General features: G+C 35.6%; 1 protein-coding gene across 12 annotated transcripts in view; it reads left to right on the forward strand.

Annotated features, from left to right (window-relative positions):
• The first annotated feature begins 4,921 nt into the window (after positions 1–4,921).
• The window catches only part of Nhe3 (Na[+]/H[+] hydrogen exchanger 3), a 90,488-nt gene continuing 68,765 nt past the window's right edge, over positions 4,922–26,644 (forward strand). For all 12 annotated transcript variants that reach the window (XR_011047214.1, XR_011047215.1, XR_011047212.1 and 9 more), the window contains exons 1-6: positions 4,922–5,190; positions 13,310–13,444; positions 19,614–19,696; positions 20,246–20,323; positions 21,184–21,260; positions 22,065–22,265. Coding sequence is in view for 5 of the 12 variants with exons in the window: in XM_068392405.1 (XP_068248506.1) it covers positions 4,944–5,190; positions 13,310–13,444; positions 19,614–19,696; positions 20,246–20,323; positions 21,184–21,260; positions 22,065–22,265 (821 nt within the window). In the remaining 7 variants the exon portion in view is untranslated. The remainder of the gene's footprint in view (positions 5,191–13,309; positions 13,445–19,613; positions 19,697–20,245; positions 20,324–21,183; positions 21,261–22,064; positions 22,266–26,644) is intronic.

Below are 26,644 nucleotides of genomic sequence, written 5' to 3' on the forward strand. Positions count from 1 at the left end.
GATTGGCCAGACAGTATTACATTGGATCCTTCTCTCTGGTTACGCCTCAGTTTTCCTTTGTCTGCATTTAGAGGGAATAGGCTGGCCTATTCTTTCCACATTCTCCTCTGTCCTCTTACCCCTGACAATACTGAGATTACCAAACTATTCTTCTTCTCTCAAGGGGTTAACTACTGTACTGTAATTTTTCACTGGCTGCATTCTTCTTGGTAAGGGTAGAAGAGACTCTTTAGCTATGGTAAACAGTTCTTCTAGGAGAAGGACCTCCAAAATCAAACCATTGTTCTCTAGCCTATGTATCATGGTCTTCCACTGTCTTGAGGTAGAGTTCTCTTACTAATCCAATATCCGTATGGCATTGAAAACAGGTTGTTTTACGATTTAAATAAAATAAAGACAATAATATCCAACTGATTTTATACTACGAGCATAGTATGAAGTAATTTTAGATAAGGGAAAAAAACATTATACTATGTTACATCAAAGCAAAAATGTAGAATGGATGTGGCCAAGAGGAGAATGCTGAGGTGGATGTGTGATGTCACAAAAAAAAATGATAAAATCAGGAATGAATTGATCAGGAGGGCAGTGAAAGAATTGCAGGATTCAAAGAAAGCTCAGGAAAGAAGACTAAAATGGATTGAATTGATCAGCAGGACAGTGAAAGTATTAGAGACTTCAAAGAAAGCTCAGGAAAGAAGACTGAAATGGATTGAATTGATCCTGAGGACAGTGAAAGTATTAGAGGATTCAAAGAAAGCTCAGGAAAAAAGACTAAAATGGATTGAATTGATCCTGAGGACAGTGAAAGTATTAAAGGTCTCAAAGAAAGCTCAGGAAAGAAGACTGAAATGATTTGAATTGATCCTGAGGACAGTAAAAGTGTTAGAGGTTTCAAAGAGAGTCCAGGAAAGAAGACTGAAATGGTTTGAATTGATCCTGAGGGCAGTGAAACGGTTTGCGTATCGCCATGATCAGCAATGGTACTAGTCAGGTACTAATCAGGACCATCCATACAAGGTTAGTTTGTTGTGAGCGATCAGACAAAAGTCTCCCGCCATCAACAACTCACTCACACTGGTCAGCGTGGTGATGAAAACTGGCCAAACCCCAGACATGAATAAGGACATGTCTGAGGCCTTTATCCTACAGTGGACTGGAAACGGCTGTATTTGTTGTTTTTGTATATATATATATATATATATATATATATATATATATATATATATATATATATATATATATATACTGTATATACTGTATATATATATATACAGTATATATATATATATATATATATATATACTATGTATATATATATATATATATATATATATATATATATACTGTATATATATATACATATATATACTGTATATATATACAGTATATACAGTATATATATATATATATATATATATATATATATATATATATATATATTGTACAATATATGAACTTATATATGTTCGCATTAACCTTCTTATAGATAACACTGACCGGCTAACCTAGATTTCAATCATTCTAAAATGAACTAATGAGTGCAGGGCAAATGTCTTTTGGTGCATACAACAACATCAATTATCTTTATCATTTTCGCAAAAAGTTTTTTTTATAATTTTAACCTTTTTTTTTACTTTTTTTTTGCCTTATCTTTAGTGATTGGACGTGTCTGTTGAATGCAAATAACTGGGTTATTTCGTTGTCATAATGGTGAGTATAGTGTATAGTGAATAATGTATAGTGTATATCAGTGTATTTGAGTGTACACAAACACACACACACATACACACATACATACATACATACATATATATATATATATATATATATATATATATATATATATATATATATATATATATATATATATATATGTGTGTGTGTGTGTGTGTGTGTGTGTGTGTGTTTATAAGAGGCAGTTTCCCTCTTACTGATGTGTCCCAGAGTAATGGTTATAACCTCATTTATCTATTAAATTCTAAACTAAGAACGAACATACTGAACAAAAATACTAATATATTACCCCCCCCCCCTCTCTCTCTCTCTCTCTCTCTCTCTCTCTCTCTCTCTCTCTCTCTCTCTCTCTCTCGATTGTTAACGTAGATAACGAACGATATCAAAAGCCAAATATTCTTAGTTTTATCTTTCTTATCTTTTAATGGAATGTAGTGTGGTTTGTTTTCTTATTAAATAGCATCTCCATTTACTATAAGTAAATTATGAATATAGAATAAATAACAAAAAATTATAGTCTTACTCGGCAATAATAATAATAATAATAATAATAATAATAATAATAATAATAATAATAATAATAATAATAATAATAATAATAATAATAATAATATCTGGTGTCCCCTAAGGTAGTGTTCTTAACCCATTATTTTTCATTACTTTCACATGATATGTTGTTTGGCGTAGAAAACAATCTCGTTCTCTATGCAGATGATGCTACTCTCTTTGCATCAATTCCATCTCCTGAATTTAGAACTGTGGTGGCTGAATCCAAACTAGGGTAGCTAATAATAATAATAATAATAATAATAATAATAATAATAATCATAATAATAATAATAATAATAATAATAGGCAAACTTGCTGCAAATTCTTTTATGTTGAGCAGCCTGACAGAAGTCCTTTTATAGTTTATTTATGAAATATCTATTTTAATGTTAATGCTTTTAGAATATATTATTTTAATTGCTGATTCATTTTTATATTGTTTATTTATTTCCTTATTTCCTTTCCTCACTGGGCTATTTTTCCCTGTTGGAGCCCTTGGGCTTATAGCATCTTGCTTTTCCAACTGGGGTTGTAGCTTAGCTAAAAATAATAATATTAGTAATAGGCCTAACATAACTTGTGACACTCAAATCATCATTATTCTTCAGCTTGTTTTATTTTTACCGTCATTATACTAACATAATAGGCCTATTTTTCAATTTTTGCATTATCAAAAAATGCCTATGAATCAGTGGCCACATTCCTCTTGGTAAGCGTAGAAGAGACTCTTTAGCTATGGTAAGCAGCTCTTCTAGGAGAAGGACACTCCAAAATCAAACATTGTTCTCTAGTCTTGGGTAGTGCCATAGCCTCTGTACCATGGTCTTCCACTGTATTGGGTTAGAGTTCTCTTGCTTGAGGGTACACTCGGGTACACTATTCTATCTTATTTCTCTTCCTCTTGTTTTGTTAAAGTTTTAGTAGTTTATATAGGAGATATTTATTCTAATGTTACTCTTCCTAAAATATTTTATTTTCCTTTTTCCCTTTCCTCACTGGGCTATTTTCCCTGTTGGAGCCCCTGGGCTTAAAGCATCCTGCTTTTCCAACTAGGGTTGTAACTTAGCAAGTAATAATAATAATAATAATAATAATAATAATAATAATAATAATAATAATTCTCAAATGTTAAAATTGAAGGATCTGGTTCACTGTATAGTTTTAGTTTAAGCTATACATACTCTAAACACTTCCTTAAATGCGTAGTTCCAATTAATGGTTACGTGTTGATAAGAATAAAATACAGGTGTGGAAATAAAACTTTTATCTTTGGAAGGAGTAACATTACTTGCGCAACTGAATGAAACCAAATTGGATATTTCCTTCCCTCACTGGGCTATTTTTCCATATTGGAGCCCTTGGGCTTATAGCATCTTGCTTTTCCAACTAGGGTTGTAGCTTGGCTAATAATAATAATAATAATAATAATAATAATAATAATAATAAGTTAAATAGGGTGTAGTATAAACATAAGAAATTCTTCAAAATGCGCATTAAAGTTCATCAGTTTACCAACGTAACTTTAAGCAAGATGGTGCGTAGCTTATGGAATGTCCATGTAAAATAAATATTCTATACATATTAACCATTTATTACATGTATAAATAAATACTCTTGATTTTACTGGCATATTATATTTTCCCTTTGATGCAAATTAATGCAAACACATTTCACGTTGCGTTAAGTCGACGATATAGTATTTTCCGAGAATGTCAAATAGACATTTAAAACAGAAGTAATTGTTCATACACTTTCAAGATAAGAATATGTCATACTTTGAATGTTTATCAGGTGGAAAACCTCAAATCTGCAAATGATAACACCCTTATCAGTACTTTATCTTCCAAAACCTCCACTCGCCCCTTATCTCGTGACGATGACACTTGTCTTCAAGACGTTTATTGCATAGAAAAGAAAAAGGAATTTGAACCCTTATGCCTATCTCGCATATGAAATATATATTTATATAGCCTCCAAAATAAATATAGGTCATGATAATATAGAGAGGAATTTCACATAAATTATAGAAATGACGTATAATTTAAAGATAGGAGAAAATATGACTTAAAGAAACCTTGGCAACTAGATAGAAAAGAAAATAGAATTAGAATCTTTATAACTATCTCACGTTAGAAATGTGTATATCTGTATAACAACCATATTAATTCTGCGCCATGATATTTCAGAAAGAAATTTTGTATAGATTATAGAAATTGAATATAATTTTAAGATAGGAGAAAACATGGCCGTAAATAAACCTTGGCAAAAGAGGATCGCGATCTTCACTTGTCTTCATTTCCTATGAATTTCCTTTTGGGGTTTATTGATTTCGCTCAGACAGTGTTGCCAGATATGGGTATTTATCCCTAGATTTGGGGATTTTTGGTGTCAAATGGGATATTCTGTACAAATATCTATGAAGACACAAAGATGAGTAAACCTTTATATTGTTGCAATTAGTTTGTTTGTACTATATACAAAGTATGGCGAGTAATTTCTATATTAGTGAAGCCTGCATGATCAAGACAAGAGGATATTTTTATGGAAATGGGGATTTTTGGGTTGTTTTGGGGATTTTTTTATCAGGAGTTTTGGGGATTTTTACACTAACCCATCCGGCAGTGGCAACCCTGCGGCTCAGATGTAAACATTTCACGATGGCAGGTGAACGTGTCCTAAGTGTTCTGGCAATTTCTCTAACCTGTTTCTTGAACTACGTCAGTGCTAAGGCCTCTTTGGGCACAGACATCGCCCTAGATGAAAAGTATTGGGTCACGCATCGTATCGACAGCCTTAATATTTTGTTATATACTTTTCTACTTATACTGACCGTGGTGACAATATGGATCTTCAAGTATCGCCGAGCAAGATATCTTCACGAAACGGGATTGGCTGTGATATACGGTAAATAGAATTGTGTGAATTATCTTTTTAAGCTGATGAATAACACGAATAGTTAGTCATATTTATAGGAAAATCATTTTGTCACTCGTTTGTCTTGTGTCAAACTTGTTATTGTCCTATTAATCTTCGAATACGGTTTATGTCATATCATGTGACAACGTCGTAGGTTGTGATATACGGTAAATAGAATTGTCTTAATTATCTTTTTAAGCTGAGGAATAACACGAATATTTAATCATATTTATAGGAAAATCATTATGTCACTCGTTAGTCTTGTGTCAAACTTGTCATTGTCCTATTAATCTTCGAATACGGTATATGTCATGTCATGTGACACTTCTAGTTCGTAATAAGTCGTAGGTTGGTAGACGTCAGTATATTCCTTTTTTAGTTTTAATTTTTGGGAGATTTTTAAACATAAGATAAATAAAATTGTAATTAGATTCATGTATTTATTAACCCATTACCAAAGGTCCAAGGAACCTGTATATGTATATATGCTGGCCTACCGGCAGACTATACTAATATTATTATTATGATTATTACTATCCAAGCTACAACCCTAGTTGGAAAAGCAAGATGCTATAAGCCCAGTGGCTCCAACAGGGAAAAATAGCCCAGCGAGGAAAGGAAATAAATAAATGAAGAGAACAAATTAACAATAAATCATTCTAAAAAAAAGTAACAACGTCAAAACAGACATGTCATATATAAACTATTAACAACATCAAAAACAAATATGTCATAAATAAACTATAAAATCATGAATCATTTGTAAATAAGATGTAAATATGATTAAAACGGCGAATAATAAGCCTAACTGCTACATCAGTTCGGAAATTTAAAGTTTATTTGGTATATAATTTAATATAAAAGGGAATTATTATGATACTTTGGTTTCTGTCATATACATGAACCAAATTTTAAGTTTGTTTTTTGGTAAATAATTTAATGTAAAATGTGATTATATAGTTTAAACTTTTCAAAGTGAATCAAACATATTCTTTTTCCAATTAATGTAGTTAGCTTTGGTTGTATGCGTTTCTAATCATTTTTATTAGTGCAGACTAAACATTTATGTTTCCCTATAATCTACATAAACCTATATGAGAGATCTCGGTAAGAAACCATGGTTTTTCTTTAAGGAAATTCAGTAAATTAATGAATTAAAACATGCACTTGTAAGTTATATGCAAGCCATGCCAAAACTAATTGGAAAAATTACATAGTAAGTGTGTTTCATGGGAGACTAGTTTTCTGATGAGGAAAAACCTAGGATAGGGATTAAAAAGGGATATATCCTAACCTAGCCCATGATATGTTTTAACTTAACCACACCCATTTAACCTAAAATAATGGGCTGGTTCCTCCTCCTTACCTACTATTATTATTATTATTTGCTAAGCTACAACCCTAGTTGGAAAAGCAGGATGCTATAAGCCCAGAGGCTCTAACAGGGAAAAATTTGTCGGTGAGGAAAGGAAACGAAGAAAAATAAAGTATTTTAAGAAGAGCAATAACAATGAAATAAATATCTCCTATATAAACTAAAAACAAGAGGAAGAGAAATAAGACAGAATAGTGTGTCTGAGTGTACCCTCAAGTAAGAGAACTCTGGGAAGGTTTTATTATTATTATTACTACTAGCCAAGCTACAACTCTAGTTGGAAAAGCAAGATGCTATAAGCCCAAGGGATCCAATAGGGAAAACTAGCCCAGTGAGGAAAGGAAATAAGGAAATAAATAAATGATGAGAACAAGTTAACAATAAATTATTCTAAAACAGTAAAAACATCAAAACAGATATGTCCTAGTAAGACCTACAACAATGTACCACATAGCATAAATATAAATTTAAATTATACACTTACTTTATAGATTGTATACTAGTAATTAAACATGAGACATGAGTAAATTATGTAAATGAACTTCCTTTAGGTAACTCATTGCACAACAGCTTTCCTCTGTCAAATGGACATATATAAATGACCGAGGTATAAAAGCATCCAAAAACTTTCTCGGAAAAAAATGGTAATTTACAACTGGTTTTAAACATTATTTAATGTTTACTTGAGATAAGAAAAAAAACAGAGACTCAATAGGGTTCAATAGTTGAATCAGTAGAACTTCAAAAGTTCAAAGTTGGAGCAAATGTTTTTATGTTGACCAGGCTGACATGAGTCTTTTTGTAGTTTGTATATGACATATCTATTTTTGACGTTGTTAATAATTTATATAGGACATATCTGTTTTGACGCTGTTACTGTTTTTAGAATGATTTATTGTTAATTTATTCTCATAATTTATTTATTTCCTTATTTCCTCTCCTCACTGGGCTATTTTTCCCTGTTGGAGCCCTTGGGCTTATAGCATCTTGCTTTTCCAACTAGGGTTGTAGCTTAACTAATAATAATAATGATATTAGCTTATATTCAATAAGGCACCATTTTATTCCCAGAAATCAACAGTGGACATGGAAAATGTGTTTTTTAATTTTATGTTGTGATATATAAGTTGTTATTCCCTGGCCCATTTTATTGACAAACAAAATGTACGTAAGTGGCCAACACGTTCGTTTTTTTAGTAAATTGCTGATTGGCATGAATTTCAAGTACCATATCTTTACCAAAAAAAACACCCACAGGTATAAAGGTTGATTTTAAAGTAAAACTGCTCAATGGGTGTGCAAACTGTTTTAAAATAAGGCCTACTTGCCTAAATAAGAAATAAACAGTATGATTAATAGTTTTCTAGATCATGCCAGGACCCAGTTCCCTAGGTTAGGTTAGAGTGTCTTTGAGTAATAGTTTGTAGATCAGGTGAGGACCCAGTCCCCTAGGTTAGGTTAGGGAAGGCTAATAAGGATGTATCCTATTTGTAATAGGCATATGGTTTTATCTTGAACACCTGTCAGACCCTTATCAGTAAAGTCATCATGAACCATCAGTATCATAAAGTTTTTCAGTACCTTATATTTACCTGTATGTATATAAATACATCTTCATTAGATATTTAGTATTAGGCTAAGTTATTCAGGAAAACATGTATTGGTAATAGGTTATATTGCCATAGAATTACCCTGAAAAATAAAACAAGGAAACATGTAGCCGCTTAACCCTTTTACCCCCAGGCTATTTGGAAATTTCCAACCCTTAACCCCCAAGGGTTATTTTTTTCCCAGCACATTTTTCAGTATGTTTATTTTGAATTACTATAACAGCCTTGATTTTGGTCATAGAGAGGTCAGGTTGGTCTCATTCTCTTGGAAAATGCCTGAAGTTTCTCAAAAAATTATCAAAAATATGAAAAAAAATTTAAATAGCAGTTTTTTGCAAGGACGTACCGGTACGTCCATGGGGGTAAAGGGATGAGTTTTGTGAAACGTACCAGTACGTCCATTGGGGGTAAAAGGGTTAACCTACAAGCCTGTTACAGTGTTTGTACAAATACAAGACATGGTTGTTCCTGTGCTAAATACAAAATCTTCATCTTATAACACAGAAGATACCATATCAGCAGAGCTTATGCTGATAAGGTATCCCTATGTTGGTTGACTCCAGTTTTTTTTTATGACTATTTGAAGTACAAATTACTTGAAAAATATTATGTTGGTGAGGTTAAGATTCAATTCTATCAGCAGAAGTCAAACAATAATAAGAACTACAGTGGAAAGGGATACTATAGGAAGGGAGTATATATATACACACACACATATATATATATATATATATATGTATATATATAATATATATACAGTGAACCCTCGTTTATCGCGGTAGATAGGTTCCAGTCGCGGCCGCGATAGGTGAAAATCCGCGAAGTAGTGACACCATATTTACCTATTTATTCAACATGTATATTCAGACTTTTAAAACCTTCCCTTGTACGTAGTACTGTTAACAAACTACCCTTTAATGTACAGAACACTTAATGCATGTACTACAGTACCCTAAACTAAAACAGGCACAAATATTAAAGGTGATTTTATATCATGCATTTCCTAAACATGCTAAAAAGCATGATAAAAAATGGCAACCAATGTTTTGTTTACATTTATCTCTGATCATAATGTAGAAACAAACTGGAGGTAGAGCTTTGCTTATTACCCAGACATATTTCCCATACTTTTCCCTTAGAACTACATCACATCTTCCTACTTTAGATATATAGATATATATATATATACAGTATATATATATATATATATATATATATGTATATATATATATATATATATATATATATATATGTGTGTGTGTGTGTGTATATATATTTATATATATATTTATATGTATACACATATACATACCTACATATATACATAAATACATGCATACATATATATATATATATATTACTGTATATATATGGGTTATGGAAAAAATCCGCGAAGTGGTGAATCCGCGATGGTCGAACCGCGAAGTAGCGAGGGTTCACTGTATGTATATATATATATACATACATACACACATATATATATATATATATATATATATATACATACAGTATATATATATGTATATACAGTATATATATATATATATATATATATATATATATATATATTTATATATATATATATACTGTATATATATATATACATACAGTATATATATATATGTATATACAGTATATAGGCCTATATATATATATATATATATATATATATATATATATATATATATTGCTAATAAGATAAGGGGACTTCCCAACCTTGGCTAACTATGGGTGCTCCATCCTACATGATTCCCCCCCCCCTCCTCCCATAGTTAACTTGATCTAGGAAGCCTACAAATCATAAAGTTGAATACCATGTTAGATGTCTCCAGTTCTTCTACTAAACTTCCCCATCATCATCTCCCCTGAAAGACCCCAGATGCGGTCAAATTACTGTTTAGTGTACCGTCAAGTGTGCCGGTAACTACCAACACATATTACACCTCGTTAATAGTTAAATGGCCACATAACAGCTGTGCTAGAATCATTTCTTAATTAACCCTTTTACCCCCAGGCTATTTGGAACTTTCCAACCCTTAACTCCCAGGGGGTATTTTTTTCAAGCACATTTTGCAGTAAATTTTTTTTTTTCAAATTGCTCTAACAGCCTTAATTTTCATCATATAGAGGTCAGGTTGGTTTCATTTTCTTGGAAAATGCCTGAAGTTTCTCAAAACATTATCAAAACTATGCAAAAAAAAAAAATAGCAGGTTTTTTGCAAGGACGTTCCGGTACGTCCATGGGGGTAAAGGGATGAGTTTTGTGTAACATACCAGTACGTCCTTTGGGGGTAAAAGGGTTAAAAGGTTCAGGTTTATAAAGTTATGAACACAAATTACTTAAAAATATGTGATTAGTTGGTATTAATGAATGCAAAGGATAACTTATAAAAGTAACTTGTGTGAAAATGTATTTGATTAGAAAATAAGGGGGACAGGTAAGTACAACAATAATTATTTCTTTAAATATTTACTAAAAGAGTGGAAAATAAACTTTATCTCCATGTTCAGATTGTCATCCGCTCACTATGATTTGTTATTAAGATGGGTTTCACATTTTGGAAGGGTCCTTTTTATTATTATTATTATTACTAGCCAAGCTACAACCCTAGTTGGAAAAGCAAGATGCTATAAGCCCAAGGGCTCCAACAGGGAAAAATAGCCCAGTGAGGAATGGAAATAAGGAAGTAAATAAATGATGAGAATAAATTAACAATATATCATTCTAAAAACAGTAACAGTGTCAAAACAAAGTTTTGTTGGTAGGAAGTGTCGAATTTCTTCTTATTCTGCAAGTGTTTAGTCCATTTACTATCATATGTTTGATACTCTTAAGGTGGTGCTGATTAAAATTAAAAAATCCCGTAACTTCTGTATGGAATAGTAATTTATTAGCACAGGTGTTACTCTATATCAGGGTGACTCATATCGATTAAACATTTGTGTGGCATTTAAAAGTTTGTTGCACATATTCTTGCAGTACTGTATTAGGTTTAATTATTCATAGGCTATATTTAATATTTTTGCATAATTACAAGTACTATTTTCCTTTTCATTGTTGACTTAAGGAAATAGTTAAGGGCCTCAACCAATGAATTGCCAATAGATGAGGGGAGAATTAAGAAAATAGTTGAGGGCTTCAACCAATGAATTGCTAATAGATGAGGGGAGAATTAAGAAAATAGTTGAGGGCTTCAACCAATGAATTGCTAATAGATGAGGGGAGAATTAAGAAAATAGTTAAGGGCCTCAACCAAGGAATTTTCAATAGATGAGGGGGATTTTGAATGGAAGGTGGAAACTCTGTTGTTGCTTATGGTATTGGGGACTGGGTCACTAGCCAAGTGCACATTGCTTGATGAGGCAGATGCTTTTGAAGGTTTTGGTTAACATCTGTTTTGCTACTGACAAAATCCTTCTTTCATTTTACTTCTTTGGTGGTACTCTAACTTGCTGAGGGCCACACCTTTTGCTTGCTGTATTATTATTGTTATTATTTGCTAAGCTACAACCCTAGTTAAAAAAGCAGGATGCTATAAACCCAGGGGCTCCAACAGGGAAAATAGCTCAGTGAGGAAAGGAGACGAAGGAAAATAAAATATTTTAAGAGCAACAACATTAAAATAAATATCTCCTGTATAAACTAAAAACTTGAACAAAATAAGAGCTGTATAAACTAAAAACTTGAACAAAATAAGAGGAAGAGAATTAAGATAGAATAGTGTGACCGAGTGCACCCTCAAGCAAGAAAACTCTAACCCAAGACAGGGGAAGACCATGGTACAGAGGCTATGGCACTACCCAAGATTAGAGAACAATGGCTTGATTTTGGAGTGTCCTTCTAGAAGAGCTACTTACCATAGTTAAAGAGTCTCTTCTACCCTTACAAAGAGGAAAGTGGCCACTGAACAATTACAGTGCAGTAAGAAGAATTGTTTGGTATTCTCAGTGTTGTCAGGTATATGAGGCAGAGGAGAATATGTAAAGAATAGGCTAGACTATTTGGTGTGTGTGTGTAGGCAAAAGGGAAATGAACTGTAACCAGAGAGAAGAATCCAATGTAATACTGTCTAGCCAGTCAAAAAACCCCATAATAGATTAATAGGGCCAAAAACTATACCAGGAAAACTAAGGAAGGCACACAGGACATTAATCCAGTATGCACCAGCATCGATAATGCAGCGACTATTTAATGCGCTGCCAGCTCATCTAAGAAACATATCAGGAGTGAGCGTAGATGTGTTTAAGAATAAGCTCGATAAATACCTAAGATGCATCCCAGACCATCCAAGACTCAAAGATGCATTAGCAACTCTCTGGTGGATATACGAGGTGCCTCACACTGAGGGACCTGGGTGACCCCAAACATAGAATAAGGCATAAGGTAATGCAAAGAGGTAGTATCTCAACGGGTGGCTGGTGCCCAGGCGAACCTACTACCTAAAGGTTTCAATCCTAAATTTATCAATGAAACCTTTATACAACCCCATGAGAACCCATTGAATTGATTGAGTGGCTGTGGTAGAGTACGTCATACTAATTAATAAATCTATGAAAAGTTAGGTAAGGGACTCTTGAGTTTTAGACAATTGTCTTTTCAGCCACTGATGAGGTTAATGAAAGCAGCTGTTATTTATTGTAGGAGAAAGGTTCACGGTATTCATTGCATTCAAGCAGTTAAGAACAGTGGCTTGTATTTTTATACAAGAATTTATGCTTATTACGAATGCTTGATATTTTAATAATAGCGAAATTGGGAAATTTACAAATTACTGTATTCAATGCAAGTTATCTTAAGACATTACTGCACCGTACTATCTATAGATGTATTTTGTTTGCTAGTTAATAGATTTTAATGTAATCTGATAAGCATTTTGATAGAATTAGATGATAAACATTGTTTGAGGTTCCTTCTTTGGCTGTTGTAACGTACCTTTAGGTACTGTAGTAAATGTTGAGAAATGCTGGACAGTATTTAGAAAACTGCCCTTCCAAATACAGTACATTGCCTTTTTAATTTAAGCAAATGTTATTCTATTTAAACTACTTTATACTACAGTGAAGTATTTTTGATCGATTAAGTGTGGAATATCATTACTAATTTTGCTTGTCTTATTTCCAGGCTTGATTGTCGGTGCCATATTAAGATACAGTGGCGATAGAACATCCCTAAGCCACATGGTAGTCGTGCCTACAAACGACTCTACGTACTCAGACAGCGTACCCCCAGATACGTTATGGCTCAGATATTCTGGAGGTAAGACATCATAGTTAGGGAGAAGTTCTTTTCAGATGAGGTTATAGTAATTGTGGAGCTTATACTAATTTCCATTTATTAATCCACTGCCTGAAGTTGACCCCTTAGAAAACGGAAAGAGGGTAAACTATACAAAAAGCTGGTCGGTTAGGTAGAGTTACCAGTAACTCCTAAGAAGGTAATTCTAGGTAAGTATGTTAGGAAAAATACAAATTACTTAAAAATTTGTGATGTTTTTCCAATTTAATAGAGTTTTTTTATTTATTGTACTCGCATTTGCTGCTTCCCCATAAACATTATTTTCTTGACTGTAGAGTAGTTTTTCTCACTGAAGGGGAAATATATTGTGTTTTTGTCATCTATGGGAACTTTTGCACCCTACTGTAGGTCCAATTACAGTATAGGGAATTAATTAATCTTAACAGGGTAGTGACCATACAATTATTAATATGTACACTATTACAGACCAAGCTGTATTCCCAGTAGGAAAAGCAAAATGGGACTCCATTTGAGAAAGCACCTTTGAATGTGAAAATAAATCTGAGAATAAAGACTAAACTGTAAGGTAAAATGAAAAATAATTAAGATAAGTTTGTTCCAACACAGAGACTTACCTCAAAACAATTTCTTAGGAGTTACCTGGAACCTCCTCTCAAACGACCAGAGTTTTGTGTAGTTTACCCTACTTCCATTTTCTATAGTGGTAGGCCTAGCGGAGGAAAACGTTCCCTGATAAGTGATTGTAAAAAGGTAGTGGTATTTTTTTCAAGGGGAGAAAAGAGGACTTGCAGGCCAAATAGGGACAAGATTAGTGATGAAACAATTAACATTGCATGGCAGTAAAACTCAGTTAAAAAGTGACTACTTAAAAGAATTGGTGCTTTCTTGTTTTTTAAATTTGAATGTGTTTGATGCCAAATACCAGAAATTATTAAGATTACTGGTCGTTTGCTAAATTCCAGATCCTCTGGAGCTCTGTATTGTGGCGGATATTCTTGGCTGTTACCACAATCATTGGCTTTTTAGTTGTTGTAATTTATGTATTGTTGGAAATTTTTTTTTGTACAGTATTGTTGTGACTCGCTTATCCTTTTTCAGTCCCCTTTTTGCGTAATTCCTAGTTGCTTCTACATGAATACAAAACTTTGTCTTTTAATAGGATTATCTCTTATAGGACACCCAACCCTTTCCAGTCAGAGGAGGTTTTACATCCCCAAGAAATTGAGCCCTTCTCCCATACCAATTGATGTGGGTATCACATCACTGACTCCTGGCATCTCACTCGAAAGAGTGGACACCTGGAGCACGATCTTATCTTCATCCTAGTCGGCTGCCAGGGAAATCACTGTCATGTCCAGCCTACAAATACCAATGGTCCGGCACCTTATTGTACTTCACTTCATCCCAGAACATAAGTGATCTCGAGAAGAAATTCACGGACTTTGTTTTATCTAGGGCCAAAGCAGTCCCCTTTTTGTCACACCAGTCTGCCAACCTGCGACCAACTGGGTACTCAAGTACAGATGCTGTGGTGTCAAAGGTAGGGAAATGGTTGGGGCATAGAGAAGCCCTAACACTGTGCTGCTCTGTTTTCACCTTTATGATGTTGACAACACCCAGAAAAGTGGGTGAAGATGAGTCCCTTTTCCACTGAGCAGTGACCTTCCAAGGTCCTTATACGTCTCTGGAGATCCCTAAAACATTGACTTCAGGAACATGGAAATCTGGTTCTATAAAAACTGGCAGTGCCAAAACTCGGGCCGCCTCTCGCACCGCCTCAGATTTCTTGCAGGAACATAAATACCTCCCCTGCCTTTTAAATTCTTTATGGCCAAACCAGAAGTGGCAGGGGTCAGAGAGGAGTCAGGAGGTTCTATGGCTGGCAGTGCCCTACTCAGATTGCCACTAGTGTGCGAATGCCAAGAGAGCCATTGGACGAAGTTGGCACCAGTACGGCGCTGACAACTGGATTATAAGGGTCCTATGGGATAGGTTCCGTATTCAGTTCATTTGCTCTCCTATTCAGATACCGAAGACATTTATATCTTATCTCCCAACTCGTCGAAATACCTCTTCTTCCATCTAGAGGTAAGGAAGATGCCTGACAAGGACCTGTTACTGAATGTACGGGATGGATCTCCAGTCTTTTACAGCCGCCTCTTCCTAGTGGAGAAGGCATGTGGGGTCTGGAGTCGTCGACCCCTTTCCCTATTATTATTATTATTATTACTATCCAAGATACAACCCTAATTGGAAAAGCAAGATGCTATAAGCCCAGGGGCTCCAATAGGGAAAATTAGCCCAGTGAGGAAAGGAAATAAATAACTGAAGAGAACAAATTAACAATAAATCATTCTAAAAAAAGTAATGTCAAAAGAGATATGTCATATATAAACTATTAACAACGTCAAAAACAAATATGTCATATATGAACTATAAAAAGACTCATGTCCGCCTGGTCAACAAAAAAGCATTTGCTCCAACTTTGAACTTTTGAAGTTCTACTGATTCAACAACCCGATTAGGAAGATCATTCCACAACTTGGTAACAGCTGGAATAAAACTTCTAGAGTACTGCGTAGTATTGAGTCTTATGATGGAGAAGGCCTGGCTATTTGAATTAGAATAAGTTTGTTCTGCAGACTCCTTTCAAGATGATGAAGGCGATGGTGGCGTACATCATATGGTCAGCAGTAAGGAGAAATGATTACATGCTCTCCTTAGGTCTGAAGGATGCATACTTTCAGCTCCCAGTCTATCAGTCTAGCAGCAAGTTTCTCTGCTTTATCTTTAGGGAAAAAGTCTTTCAATTTAAAGTCTTGTGTGTTTTGGATTGTTGACTGCCCCTCAGGTGTTCACACAAGTCTTCGCATTTGTTTCAGTTTGCGTTCATGCCAGCAACATTCATCTGCTGCGACAACTGCCTGATACTGTTCTCCTCCTGAGGTCGGCTTCTCCATCACAAAGACAAACTTTTTACATTTTGTCACGGTCTGGACATTGTGATAAATCATGAGAAGTCCAGACTTGAGCCCAAGCAGGAAATAGATTACCTAGGTATGATGGTAGACACAAAGAAGGCAAAGATCTCTCCTTCGAAGAGTTACATCAGCAGACTCAGGAAAGTAGTGCATCCCTTCTTCATCAAACAACATATCACAACACATAAATGGCAAAAGTTCCCTGGACACCTCTTGTCCCTGGAGAAGCTTGTACCTCACAAGGAATCCCATTAGCTTTTCTTCCAGTGCTGCCTGAAGACGCACTGGGCGGCAGCCACTGACTCCCTTCAACATCTAGTTCCAATCGACCAGGAAGTAAGGGAGGATCTTGCATGGCGGATAAGGGACGAGAATCTGCTCAAAGGGGCTCCCTTTAAGTGCCCTCCTCCGGAGATGCTTCTATTCACAAACGTATCAAAGGAAGGGTTGGGTGTACACCTGAGGAACGAGGTAGCCTCAGGATGTTTGTTTAAGGAGGAGAGATGGTTGCCCCTGAACATCTTACAAGGGAAAGCAGTGATTCTGGCCACGGGAGTCGTCTAAACACCAGTGATGTCAAGTAAAAAAATTTTAGATACTTTGGGATCTACTATGAGTCTGGCGGGAGGATGTGAGGCTGAAGTTGAGAATAGGATAAAAATATCTTGCGGGGGGGTGTAATGGAGGGAGGTAGCAGGAGTGGTGTGTTAGGAAAAAGCCAATCAAGCTATGTCAAGATGTATACTGCAGTAATAAGACCAATGTTAATGTTTGGATCGGAACTGTGGGCTCTAAGACGAAAAGAGGAAGCAAAGCTTGAGAAAACGGAGATAAGAATGGTGAGATGGATTATGGGAATATCATCGCTTGAAAGATTAGAAAATGATGAAATAAAAAGAAGAGATAAGAGTGTCATGACTGAGATAGTGAAGAGGGCTTGGTAGGAACCTGTGAAGGGGAGAAGTTCAAGATGGAGGTAGATGATTAGATGTTAAGATAAGGTGAAGGATGATATGGAGAGAAGAGGTTTGGTGGAAGAGAGTGTCTTTGATAGAAGCCATTGGAAATGTCGCACAGGCAGCCGATTATTATTATTATTATTATTATTATTTGCTAAGCTGCAACCCTAGTTGAAAAAGCAGGATGCTATAAGCCCATGGGCTCCAACAGGGGAAACAGCCAAGTGAAGAAAAGAAACAAGGGAAAAACTAATTGTTTTAAGACCAGCAACAATATCAAAATAAATATTTCCTTTATAAACTATAAAAACGTTAACGAAACAAGAGGAGGAAAAACAAGAGAGAACCGTGTGCCCGAAAGTACCCTCATGCAAGAGAACTCTAACCCAAGGCAGTGGAAGACCATGGTACAGAGGTTATGGTACTACCCAAGACGAGAACAATGGTTTGATTTTGGAGTGTCCCTCTCCTAGAAGAGCTGCTTACCATAGCTAAAGAGTCTCATCTACCCTTACCAAGAGGAAAGTAGCCACTGACCAATTACAGTGCAGTAGTTAACTCCTTGAGAGGAGAAGAATTGTTTGGTAATCTCAGTGTTGTCAGGTGTATGAGGACATAGGAGAATATGTAAAGAATAGGCCAGACTATTTGGTGTATGTGTAGGCAAAGGGAAAATGAACTGTAACCAGAGAGGAGGGTCCAATGTAGTACTGTCTGGCCAGTCAAAAGACCCCATAACTCTCTAGCGGTAGTAACTCAACTTAATGTAAGGATAACGATGGGAAAGAAGTTGAAATTTCATTCCAAAGGATGGAGAAAGATCTCTTTTACCATTGTATCAAAGTTTGTGGCAAAAACCAAGAACCCGGCCCCATTAAGAATGTCAGGTTTGAGTCTTTTTCCAGCTCTTCCCTTCAGGATGTGACCGACAGTCTGGGTCATTTACTTCTTTTTCCTTTGAGGGTGCTTAGATGCTATATGAAGAGAACCCAGCCCTTCAGGCTACAGATTCAAAATCTCTATAATAATGTCAGCAGGATTAAAAAGAATAATTCAAGGCACATCATTGCCTTCTGGCTTTGTGAAGTAATCAGGAGGGGGTATCCCCAAATAGCAGAGAATTCTAATGATTCAATTCCAATACAGGCCCATGGAGTCAAGATTTGGCTCGACGCTAGCTTTTAGGAAGAACCTGTCAGTGGCATAAGTATTAAAGGCTGGTGTATGGAAATACCAGCGATCTTTTCAAGCTCACTGTCTGTGGAAGTATACCCACAACAACTAGTTGTGTAAGGCAACCAACTCCTTATGGGACAAAAAGCATCTTGTTTAAGGTAACGGTCATGAGGTTAGACTAGTACATACATACATATACCAAGGCACTTCCCCCAATTTTGGGGGGTAGTCAACATCAACAAATGAAACAAAACAAAAAAGGGGACCTCTACTCTCTATGTTCCTCCCATCCTAACAAGGGACTCAACTGAGTTCAGCTGGTACTGTTACGGTGCCACAGCCCACCCTCCCCTGTTATCCACCACAGATGAAGCTTCATAATGCTGAATCCCCTACTGCTGCTACCTCCACGGTCATCTAAGGCATCGGAGGAAGCAGCAGGGCCTTCCGGAACTGCGTCACAATCGCTCGCCATTCATTCCTATTTCTAGCACGCTCTCTTGCCTCTCTCACATCTATCCTCCTATCACCCAGAGCTTCCTTCACTTCATCCATCCACCCAAACATCGGTTAGACTAGTATAAGAGGTAAAATATTTGGCCCTTTTTCCTCCCTTCCTTCCCCCTCTTGGTGTGCAGCATTTGTCTCTTTATTTGCTGGATTAGACATTTAATGCAGGTAAGCCTCCACACTGAGCAATGTTCTATCTACTGTGTAATGGTATAAAATTATCTCTCCCATCCTCCATATAGGGGGAGGATGATATGTACGTAGAATCTATAACTTTGTATTGGATCTACATTGATATTACTGTATATCTTTACAAGGATATGGGATTCTTCCATCATACCGATATGAAACTTGGGCACACTGTTCTATCTTATTTCAACAGCTGATTTCAAGCCAAGCTGAAATCATTCTCCTATGAACTGACTCTGGTTTGTATAGTCAGGAAAAATACAAGTTACTTCTAAGATTGTGATTTCTTATGTAAAGAAAGATGTACTTACAAAGTAGCTTTCCAAAACTCACACTGTTGGTTTGTCCTTGCAGCCAAAACCAATCCGAACAGAACGTACGGTTACTCCTTCAAGGGGGAGATTCCTGAGAGCCTGGAGAATGAGATCGTTCAAAAGGTACGACAAAAATCCATTTTTTATCCAAATTTACAAGTCTTTTTTTATATACTGTAGTGTAGGTCATACATATTAACCCTTTAGACTTATGCAGGGATGAATACATTATCAGATCATCAACTGAGTTATATAAAAATAATTTTTTGGGGGGTGACCATATAAGTAGATGAAGATTGCTTTAGTGCAACTATAGTTTTTGGAATGATGATTTGCATTTGAGAATGAAATAAGGTTTATTAAATAAGATGATTAGCTATTCTCCATTTCTTTGGATTCCTATTTATAAACTTGAAAATGCAGTACAAATCATTAGAAAGTGATTAATATAATTTTGATATACTGTAAGTGAAACCTTTTGTTATAATGAAATCTGGTACACAAGCCTAAATGAAATTTGAGTTGTTTATAGTGAAATCTGGTACACAAGCCTAAATGAAATTTGAGTTGTTTATAGTGAAATCTGGTACACAAGCCTAAATGAAATTTGAGCTAGATGCAGATCTTGCTAAATCAGCACAGACATACTAACTGTTTTCCGCGTGATTCCAGGCTACTTTTGATCCAGAGATATTCTTCAACATTCTCTTACCACCCATTATATTCAGTGCTGGTTACAGTCTGAAGAGGGTAAGTTTCTTCCACTGTTCATTATGCTTTAATGTTTGAACTGGTGTTTATTTAAACTACTCTTAATTATGTGTTTTCGTTAGCCTTGATTGGTGCACGATTCTCCACCAGTAATGAAAGGTAGAAATGTATTGGACACTATATTTTGTAACTAATTTTAAAAGGATAGTGACAATTTCTTGACACCAATTTATTCCTTAATTGGGAATGTCATTTAACAGCATTATAAGTAATGTTGATTTAAAACAAGCCTTTTTTTTTTCTTCAAAATAGAACAATAATATTTAACCAAATTAAAGTACATTTTAAGTAATCTGAATTCAATTTAGCCAATGTTTGTCAGCAGAGTGCTCTGATCTATGCTTGGGGGAGATTAATTTATGTAAGCCATTCCATTTAATTTTTAACTGCCATAAACTCTTGAGTATAATTGTGGCCAGGAAGTTGTTCACAAACAAGACAAACAGGGGCAAAGACTTGACCTCCTACCAACTTCGTTGGCGGAAATTAAATGTATTTCATAAAGAATTTCAGTGTATGAGATTATAAAATTATGTATTTTATGTTTAAATAAAGGCAGCATTAAGTTATCCGGTTTTAAAGAGTGTGGAAATTTTTATATATAGGAAAAATGATTAAATCTACATCGATATGATTAGTGGCGGAGGTAATTAAATGTATTTCATAAGGAATTTCATTTTATGAGATTACAAAATTATGTATTTTGTTTAAATAAAGGCAGCATTAAGTTATCCTGTTTCAAAGAGTGGAAATTTTTATATATAGGAAAATTGATCAAATCTACATCGATATGATTAGTATGCTTACGAAATATTTTATTCGTTATGAATATATTACAGAAACATTTCTTCAAGAATTTGGGGGCCATCTTTTGCTTCGCCTTCCTTGGAACAACAATATCGACCTTTGTTGTTGGGTACGTATAAATCTTCGATTAGTATTGGTTCTCTATATCTACATTACAGGGGTAGATTTTTTATTGTAGTGAAAAGGCAGTATGGAAAGATGATTTGAAATATTTAACCCCTCTACCCCCAATGGACGTACTGGTACGTTTCACAAAACTCATCCCTTAACTTCCTTGGACGTACGGGTACGTCCTTGCAAAAAACTGCTATATGCATTTCTTTTGCAAAAGTCAACAGATATCCACAGCATCCCACTCCTGAGGAGAGAGAGAGAGAGAGAGAGCGCCTATGATTTTCAATTCATAAAGTCAACAGATTCTCCCATTTCATATTGCAAATGTCATCTTGCTTACTCCATTAGATTATATAATGTTTTTTTTAGATTATTTCATTATGAACTTTCAATACAATATCCGAGATTTACGTGTTGGTAAGTTTAGAACCTTCAATACTTGTAAGACAGAGAAATGAGAACATGAACTTCAGACCTTGTAGTACCTTAAGGTCCTCTGGATGTTAAAGTTTTATGGATTCTTTTTTTAATTTCAGAGGCTTTGTTTTGTGTTTGCGAGTTGAGAACTTTTTTTTTGATAGAGCAACGACAAAAACTTTAGACCTTTGAGTACCTTAAGCTCCTCTGTATATTAAAGTTTTATGGATTTTTTTTTTTTTTTATTTCAGAGGCTTGGTTTTGTGTTTGCAAACAGAACTTTCTTTTTGATAGAGCAATGACAAGAACTTTAGACCTTGGAGTACCTTAAGGTCCTCTGGATATTAAAGGTTTATGGAATCCTTTTTTTTTTTTTTTTCAGGGGCTTGGTGTACGGCTTCCTGTGGCTCATAAGCTCTGCATATTCCTTCATAGACTGCCTTCTATTCGGAGCTCTTATATCTGCCACTGACCCAGTCACGGTTTTGGCCATTTTCTCAGACCTCCACGTAGATGTGAATCTGTACGCCCTCGTCTTTGGCGAGGCTGTATTGAATGATGCAGTTGCCATAGTATTATCAGGGTGAGTTACATTACAACTATAATGACAGGTATTATTGTTATATATTTACTTCTATAAACCTCGTAATGTTCATATTACTTCTCTACGTGAGCTCAGTTTTATTGACACATTTTAAAACTATATCATTTCTCAATTTCTTTCCTTTCAATAAACTTATGCCTCTAGTAAAGTAATGAAACAATCTAGCAGTTAATGGCAATTACAGTACTGGTGCTTGTTAAACCACATGTCTTTTATCTTTTCATTCCCTGTGTCGTATTGGTCTGATAAAACCTAGTTCTCCAGATTGTTACCTATTTCCGTGTAGTCACTGTCCTATTGGTCTGATAAAGCCTAGTTCTCCAGAATGTTAACTATTTCAGTGTAGTCACTATGTCCTATTTGTCTGATAAAGCCTAGTTCTCCCGATTGTTAACTATTTCTGTGTAGTCACTATGTCCTATTGGTCTGATAAAGCCTAGTTCTCCAGATTGTTAACTATTTCAGTGTAGTCACTGTCCTATTGGTCTGATAAAGCCTAGTTCTCCAGATTGTTACCTATATCCGTGTAATCACTATGTCCTATTGGTCTGATAAAGCCTAGTTCTCCAGATTGTTACCTATATCCGTGTAATCACTATGTCCTATTGGTCTGATAAAGCCTAGTTCTCCAGATTGTTAGCTATTTCCATGTAGTCACTATGTCCTATTGGTCTGATAAAGCCTAGTTCTCCAGATTGTTAACTATTTCCGTGTAGTCACTTTGTCCTATTGGTCTGATAAAGCCTAGTTCTCCAGATTGTTACCTATATCCGTGTAGTCACTATGTCTTATTGGTCTGATAAAGCCTAGTTCTCCAGATTGTTAACTATTTCCGTGTAGTCACTTTGTCCTATTGGTCTGATAAAGCCTAGTTCTCCAGATTGTTAGCTATTTCAGTGTAGTCACTATGTCCTATTGGTCTGATAAAGCCTAGTTCTCCAGATTGTTACCTATATCCGTGTAGTCACTATGTCTTATTGGTCTGATAAAGCCTAGTTCTCCAGATTGTTAACTATTTCCGTGTAGTCACTATGTCCTATTTGTCTGATAAAGCCTAGTTCTCCAGATTGTTACCTATATCCATGTAGTCACTATGTCCTATTTGTCTGATAAAGCCTAGTTCTCCAGATTGTTACCTATATCCGTGTAGTCACTATGTCCTATTTGTCTGATAAAGCCTAGTTCTCCAGATTGTTACCTATATCTGTGTAGTCACTATGTCCTATTGGTCTGATAAAGCCTAGTTCTCCAGATTGTTACCTATATCCGTGTAATCACTATGTCCTATTGGTCTGATAAAGCCTAGTTCTCCAGATTGTTAGCTATTTCCATGTAGTCACTATGTCCTATTGGTCTGATAAAGCCTAGTTCTCCAGATTGTTAACTATTTCCGTGTAGTCACTTTGTCCTATTGGTCTGATAAAGCCTAGTTCTCCAGATTGTTACCTATATCCGTGTAATCACTATGTCCTATTGGTCTGATAAAGCCTAGTTCTCCAGATTGTTACCTATATCCGTGTAGTCACTATGTCCTATTTGTCTGATAAAGCCTAGTTCTCCAGATTGTTACCTATATCTGTGTAGTCACTATGTCCTATTGGTCTGATAAAGCCTAGTTCTCCAGATTGTTAACTATTTCAGTGTAGTCACTATGTCCTATTTGTCTGATAAAGCCTAGTTCTCCAGATTGTTACCTATATCCGTGTAGTCACTATGTCCTATTTGTCTGATAAAGCCTAGTTCTCCAGATTGTTACCTATATCTGTGTAGTCACTATGTCCTATTGGTCTGATAAAGCCTAGTTCTCCAGATTGTTACCTATATCCGTGTAATCACTATGTCCTATTGGTCTGATAAAGCCTAGTTCTCCAGATTGTTAGCTATTTCCATGTAGTCACTATGTCCTATTGGTCTGATAAAGCCTAGTTCTCCAGATTGTTAACTATTTCCGTGTAGTCACTTTGTCCTATTGGTCTGATAAAGCCTAGTTCTCCAGATTGTTACCTATATCCGTGTAATCACTATGTCCTATTGGTCTGATAAAGCCTAGTTCTCCAGATTGTTACCTATATCCGTGTAATCACTATGTCCTATTGGTCTGATAAAGCCTAGTTCTCCAGATTGTTAGCTATTTCCATGTAGTCACTATGTCCTATTGGTCTGATAAAGCCTAGTTCTCCAGATTGTTAACTATTTCCGTGTAGTCACTTTGTCCTATTGGTCTGATAAAGCCTAGTTCTCCAGATTGTTACCTATATCTGTGTAGTCACTATGTCCTATTGGTCTGATAAAGCCTAGTTCTCCAGATTGTTAACTATTTCCGTGTAGTCACTATGTCCTATTTGTCTGATAAAGCCTAGTTCTCCAGATTGTTACCTATATCCATGTAGTCACTATGTCCTATTTGTCTGATAAAGCCTAGTTCTCCAGATTGTTACCTATATCTGTGTAGTCACTATGTCCTATTGGTCTGATAAAGCCTAGTTCTCCAGATTGTTAACTATTTCCGTGTAGTCACTATGTCCTATTTGTCTGATAAAGCCTAGTTCTCCAGATTGTTACCTATATCCATGTAGTCACTATGTCCTATTTGTCTGATAAAGCCTAGTTCTCCAGATTGTTACCTATATCCGTGTAGTCACTATGTCCTATTTGTCTGATAAAGCCTAGTTCTCCAGATTGTTACCTATATCCATGTAGTCACTATGTCCTATTTGTCTGATAAAGCCTAGTTCTCCAGATTGTTACCTATATCCGTGTAGTCACTATGTCCTATTTGTCTGATAAAGCCTAGTTCTCCAGATTGTTACCTATATCTGTGTAGTCACTATGTCCTATTGGTCTGATAAAGCCTAGTTCTCCAGATTGTTACCTATATCTGTGTAGTCACTATGTCCTATTTGTCTGATAAAGCCTAGTTCTCCAGATTGTTACCTATATCCGTGTAATCACTATGTCCTATTGGTCTGATAAAGCCTAGTTCTCCAGATTGTTAGCTATTTCAGTGTAGTCACTGTCCTATTGGTCTGATAAAGCCTAGTTCTCCAGATTGTTACCTATATCCGTGTAATCACTATGTCCTATTGGTCTGATAAAGCCTAGTTCTCCAGATTGTTACCTATATCCGTGTAATCACTATGTCCTATTGGTCTGATAAAGCCTAGTTCTCCAGATTGTTACCTATATCTGTGTAGTCACTATGTCCTATTGGTCTGATAAAGCCTAGTTCTCCAGATTGTTACCTATATCCGTGTAATCACTATGTCCTATTGGTCTGATAAAGCCTAGTTCTCCAGATTGTTACCTATATCTGTGTAGTCACTATGTCCTATTTGTCTGATAAAGCCTAGTTCTCCAGATTGTTAGCTATTTCAGTGTAGTCACTGTCCTATTGGTCTGATAAAGCCTAGTTCTCCAGATTGTTACCTATATCCGTGTAATCACTATGTCCTATTGGTCTGATAAAGCCTAGTTCTCCAGATTGTTACCTATATCTGTGTAGTCACTATGTCCTATTGGTCTGATAAAGCCTAGTTCTCCAGATTGTTACCTATATCTGTGTAGTCACTATGTCCTATTTGTCTGATAAAGCCTAGTTCTCCAGATTGTTACCTATATCCGTGTAATCACTATGTCCTATTGGTCTGATAAAGCCTAGTTCTCCAGATTGTTACCTATATCTGTGTAGTCACTATGTCCTATTGGTCTGATAAAGCCTAGTTCTCCAGATTGTTACCTATATCTGTGTAGTCACTATGTCCTATTTGTCTGATAAAGCCTAGTTCTCCAGATTGTTACCTATATCCGTGTAATCACTATGTCCTATTGGTCTGATAAAGCCTAGTTCTCCAGATTGTTACCTATATCCGTGTAATCACTATGTCCTATTGGTCTGATAAAGCCTAGTTCTCCAGATTGTTACCTATATCCGTGTAATCACTATGTCCTATTGGTCTGATAAAGCCTAGTTCTCCAGATTGTTACCTATATCTGTGTAGTCACTATGTCCTATTTGTCTGATAAAGCCTAGTTCTCCAGATTGTTACCTATATCTGTGTAGTCACTATGTCCTATTTGTCTGATAAAGCCTAGTTCTCCAGATTGTTAGCTATTTCAGTGTAGTCACTGTCCTATTGGTCTGATAAAGCCTAGTTCTCCAGATTGTTACCTATATCCGTGTAATCACTATGTCCTATTGGTCTGATAAAGCCTAGTTCTCCAGATTGTTACCTATATCTGTGTAGTCACTATGTCCTATTGGTCTGATAAAGCCTAGTTCTCCAGATTGTTAGCTATTTCCATGTAGTCACTATGTCCTATTGGTCTGATAAAGCCTAGTTCTCCAGATTGTTACCTAT

Source organism: Palaemon carinicauda, chromosome 18 (assembly GCF_036898095.1).
Source record: "Palaemon carinicauda isolate YSFRI2023 chromosome 18, ASM3689809v2, whole genome shotgun sequence".
In the NCBI taxonomy this organism is placed as follows: Eukaryota; Metazoa; Arthropoda; class Malacostraca; order Decapoda; family Palaemonidae; genus Palaemon; species Palaemon carinicauda.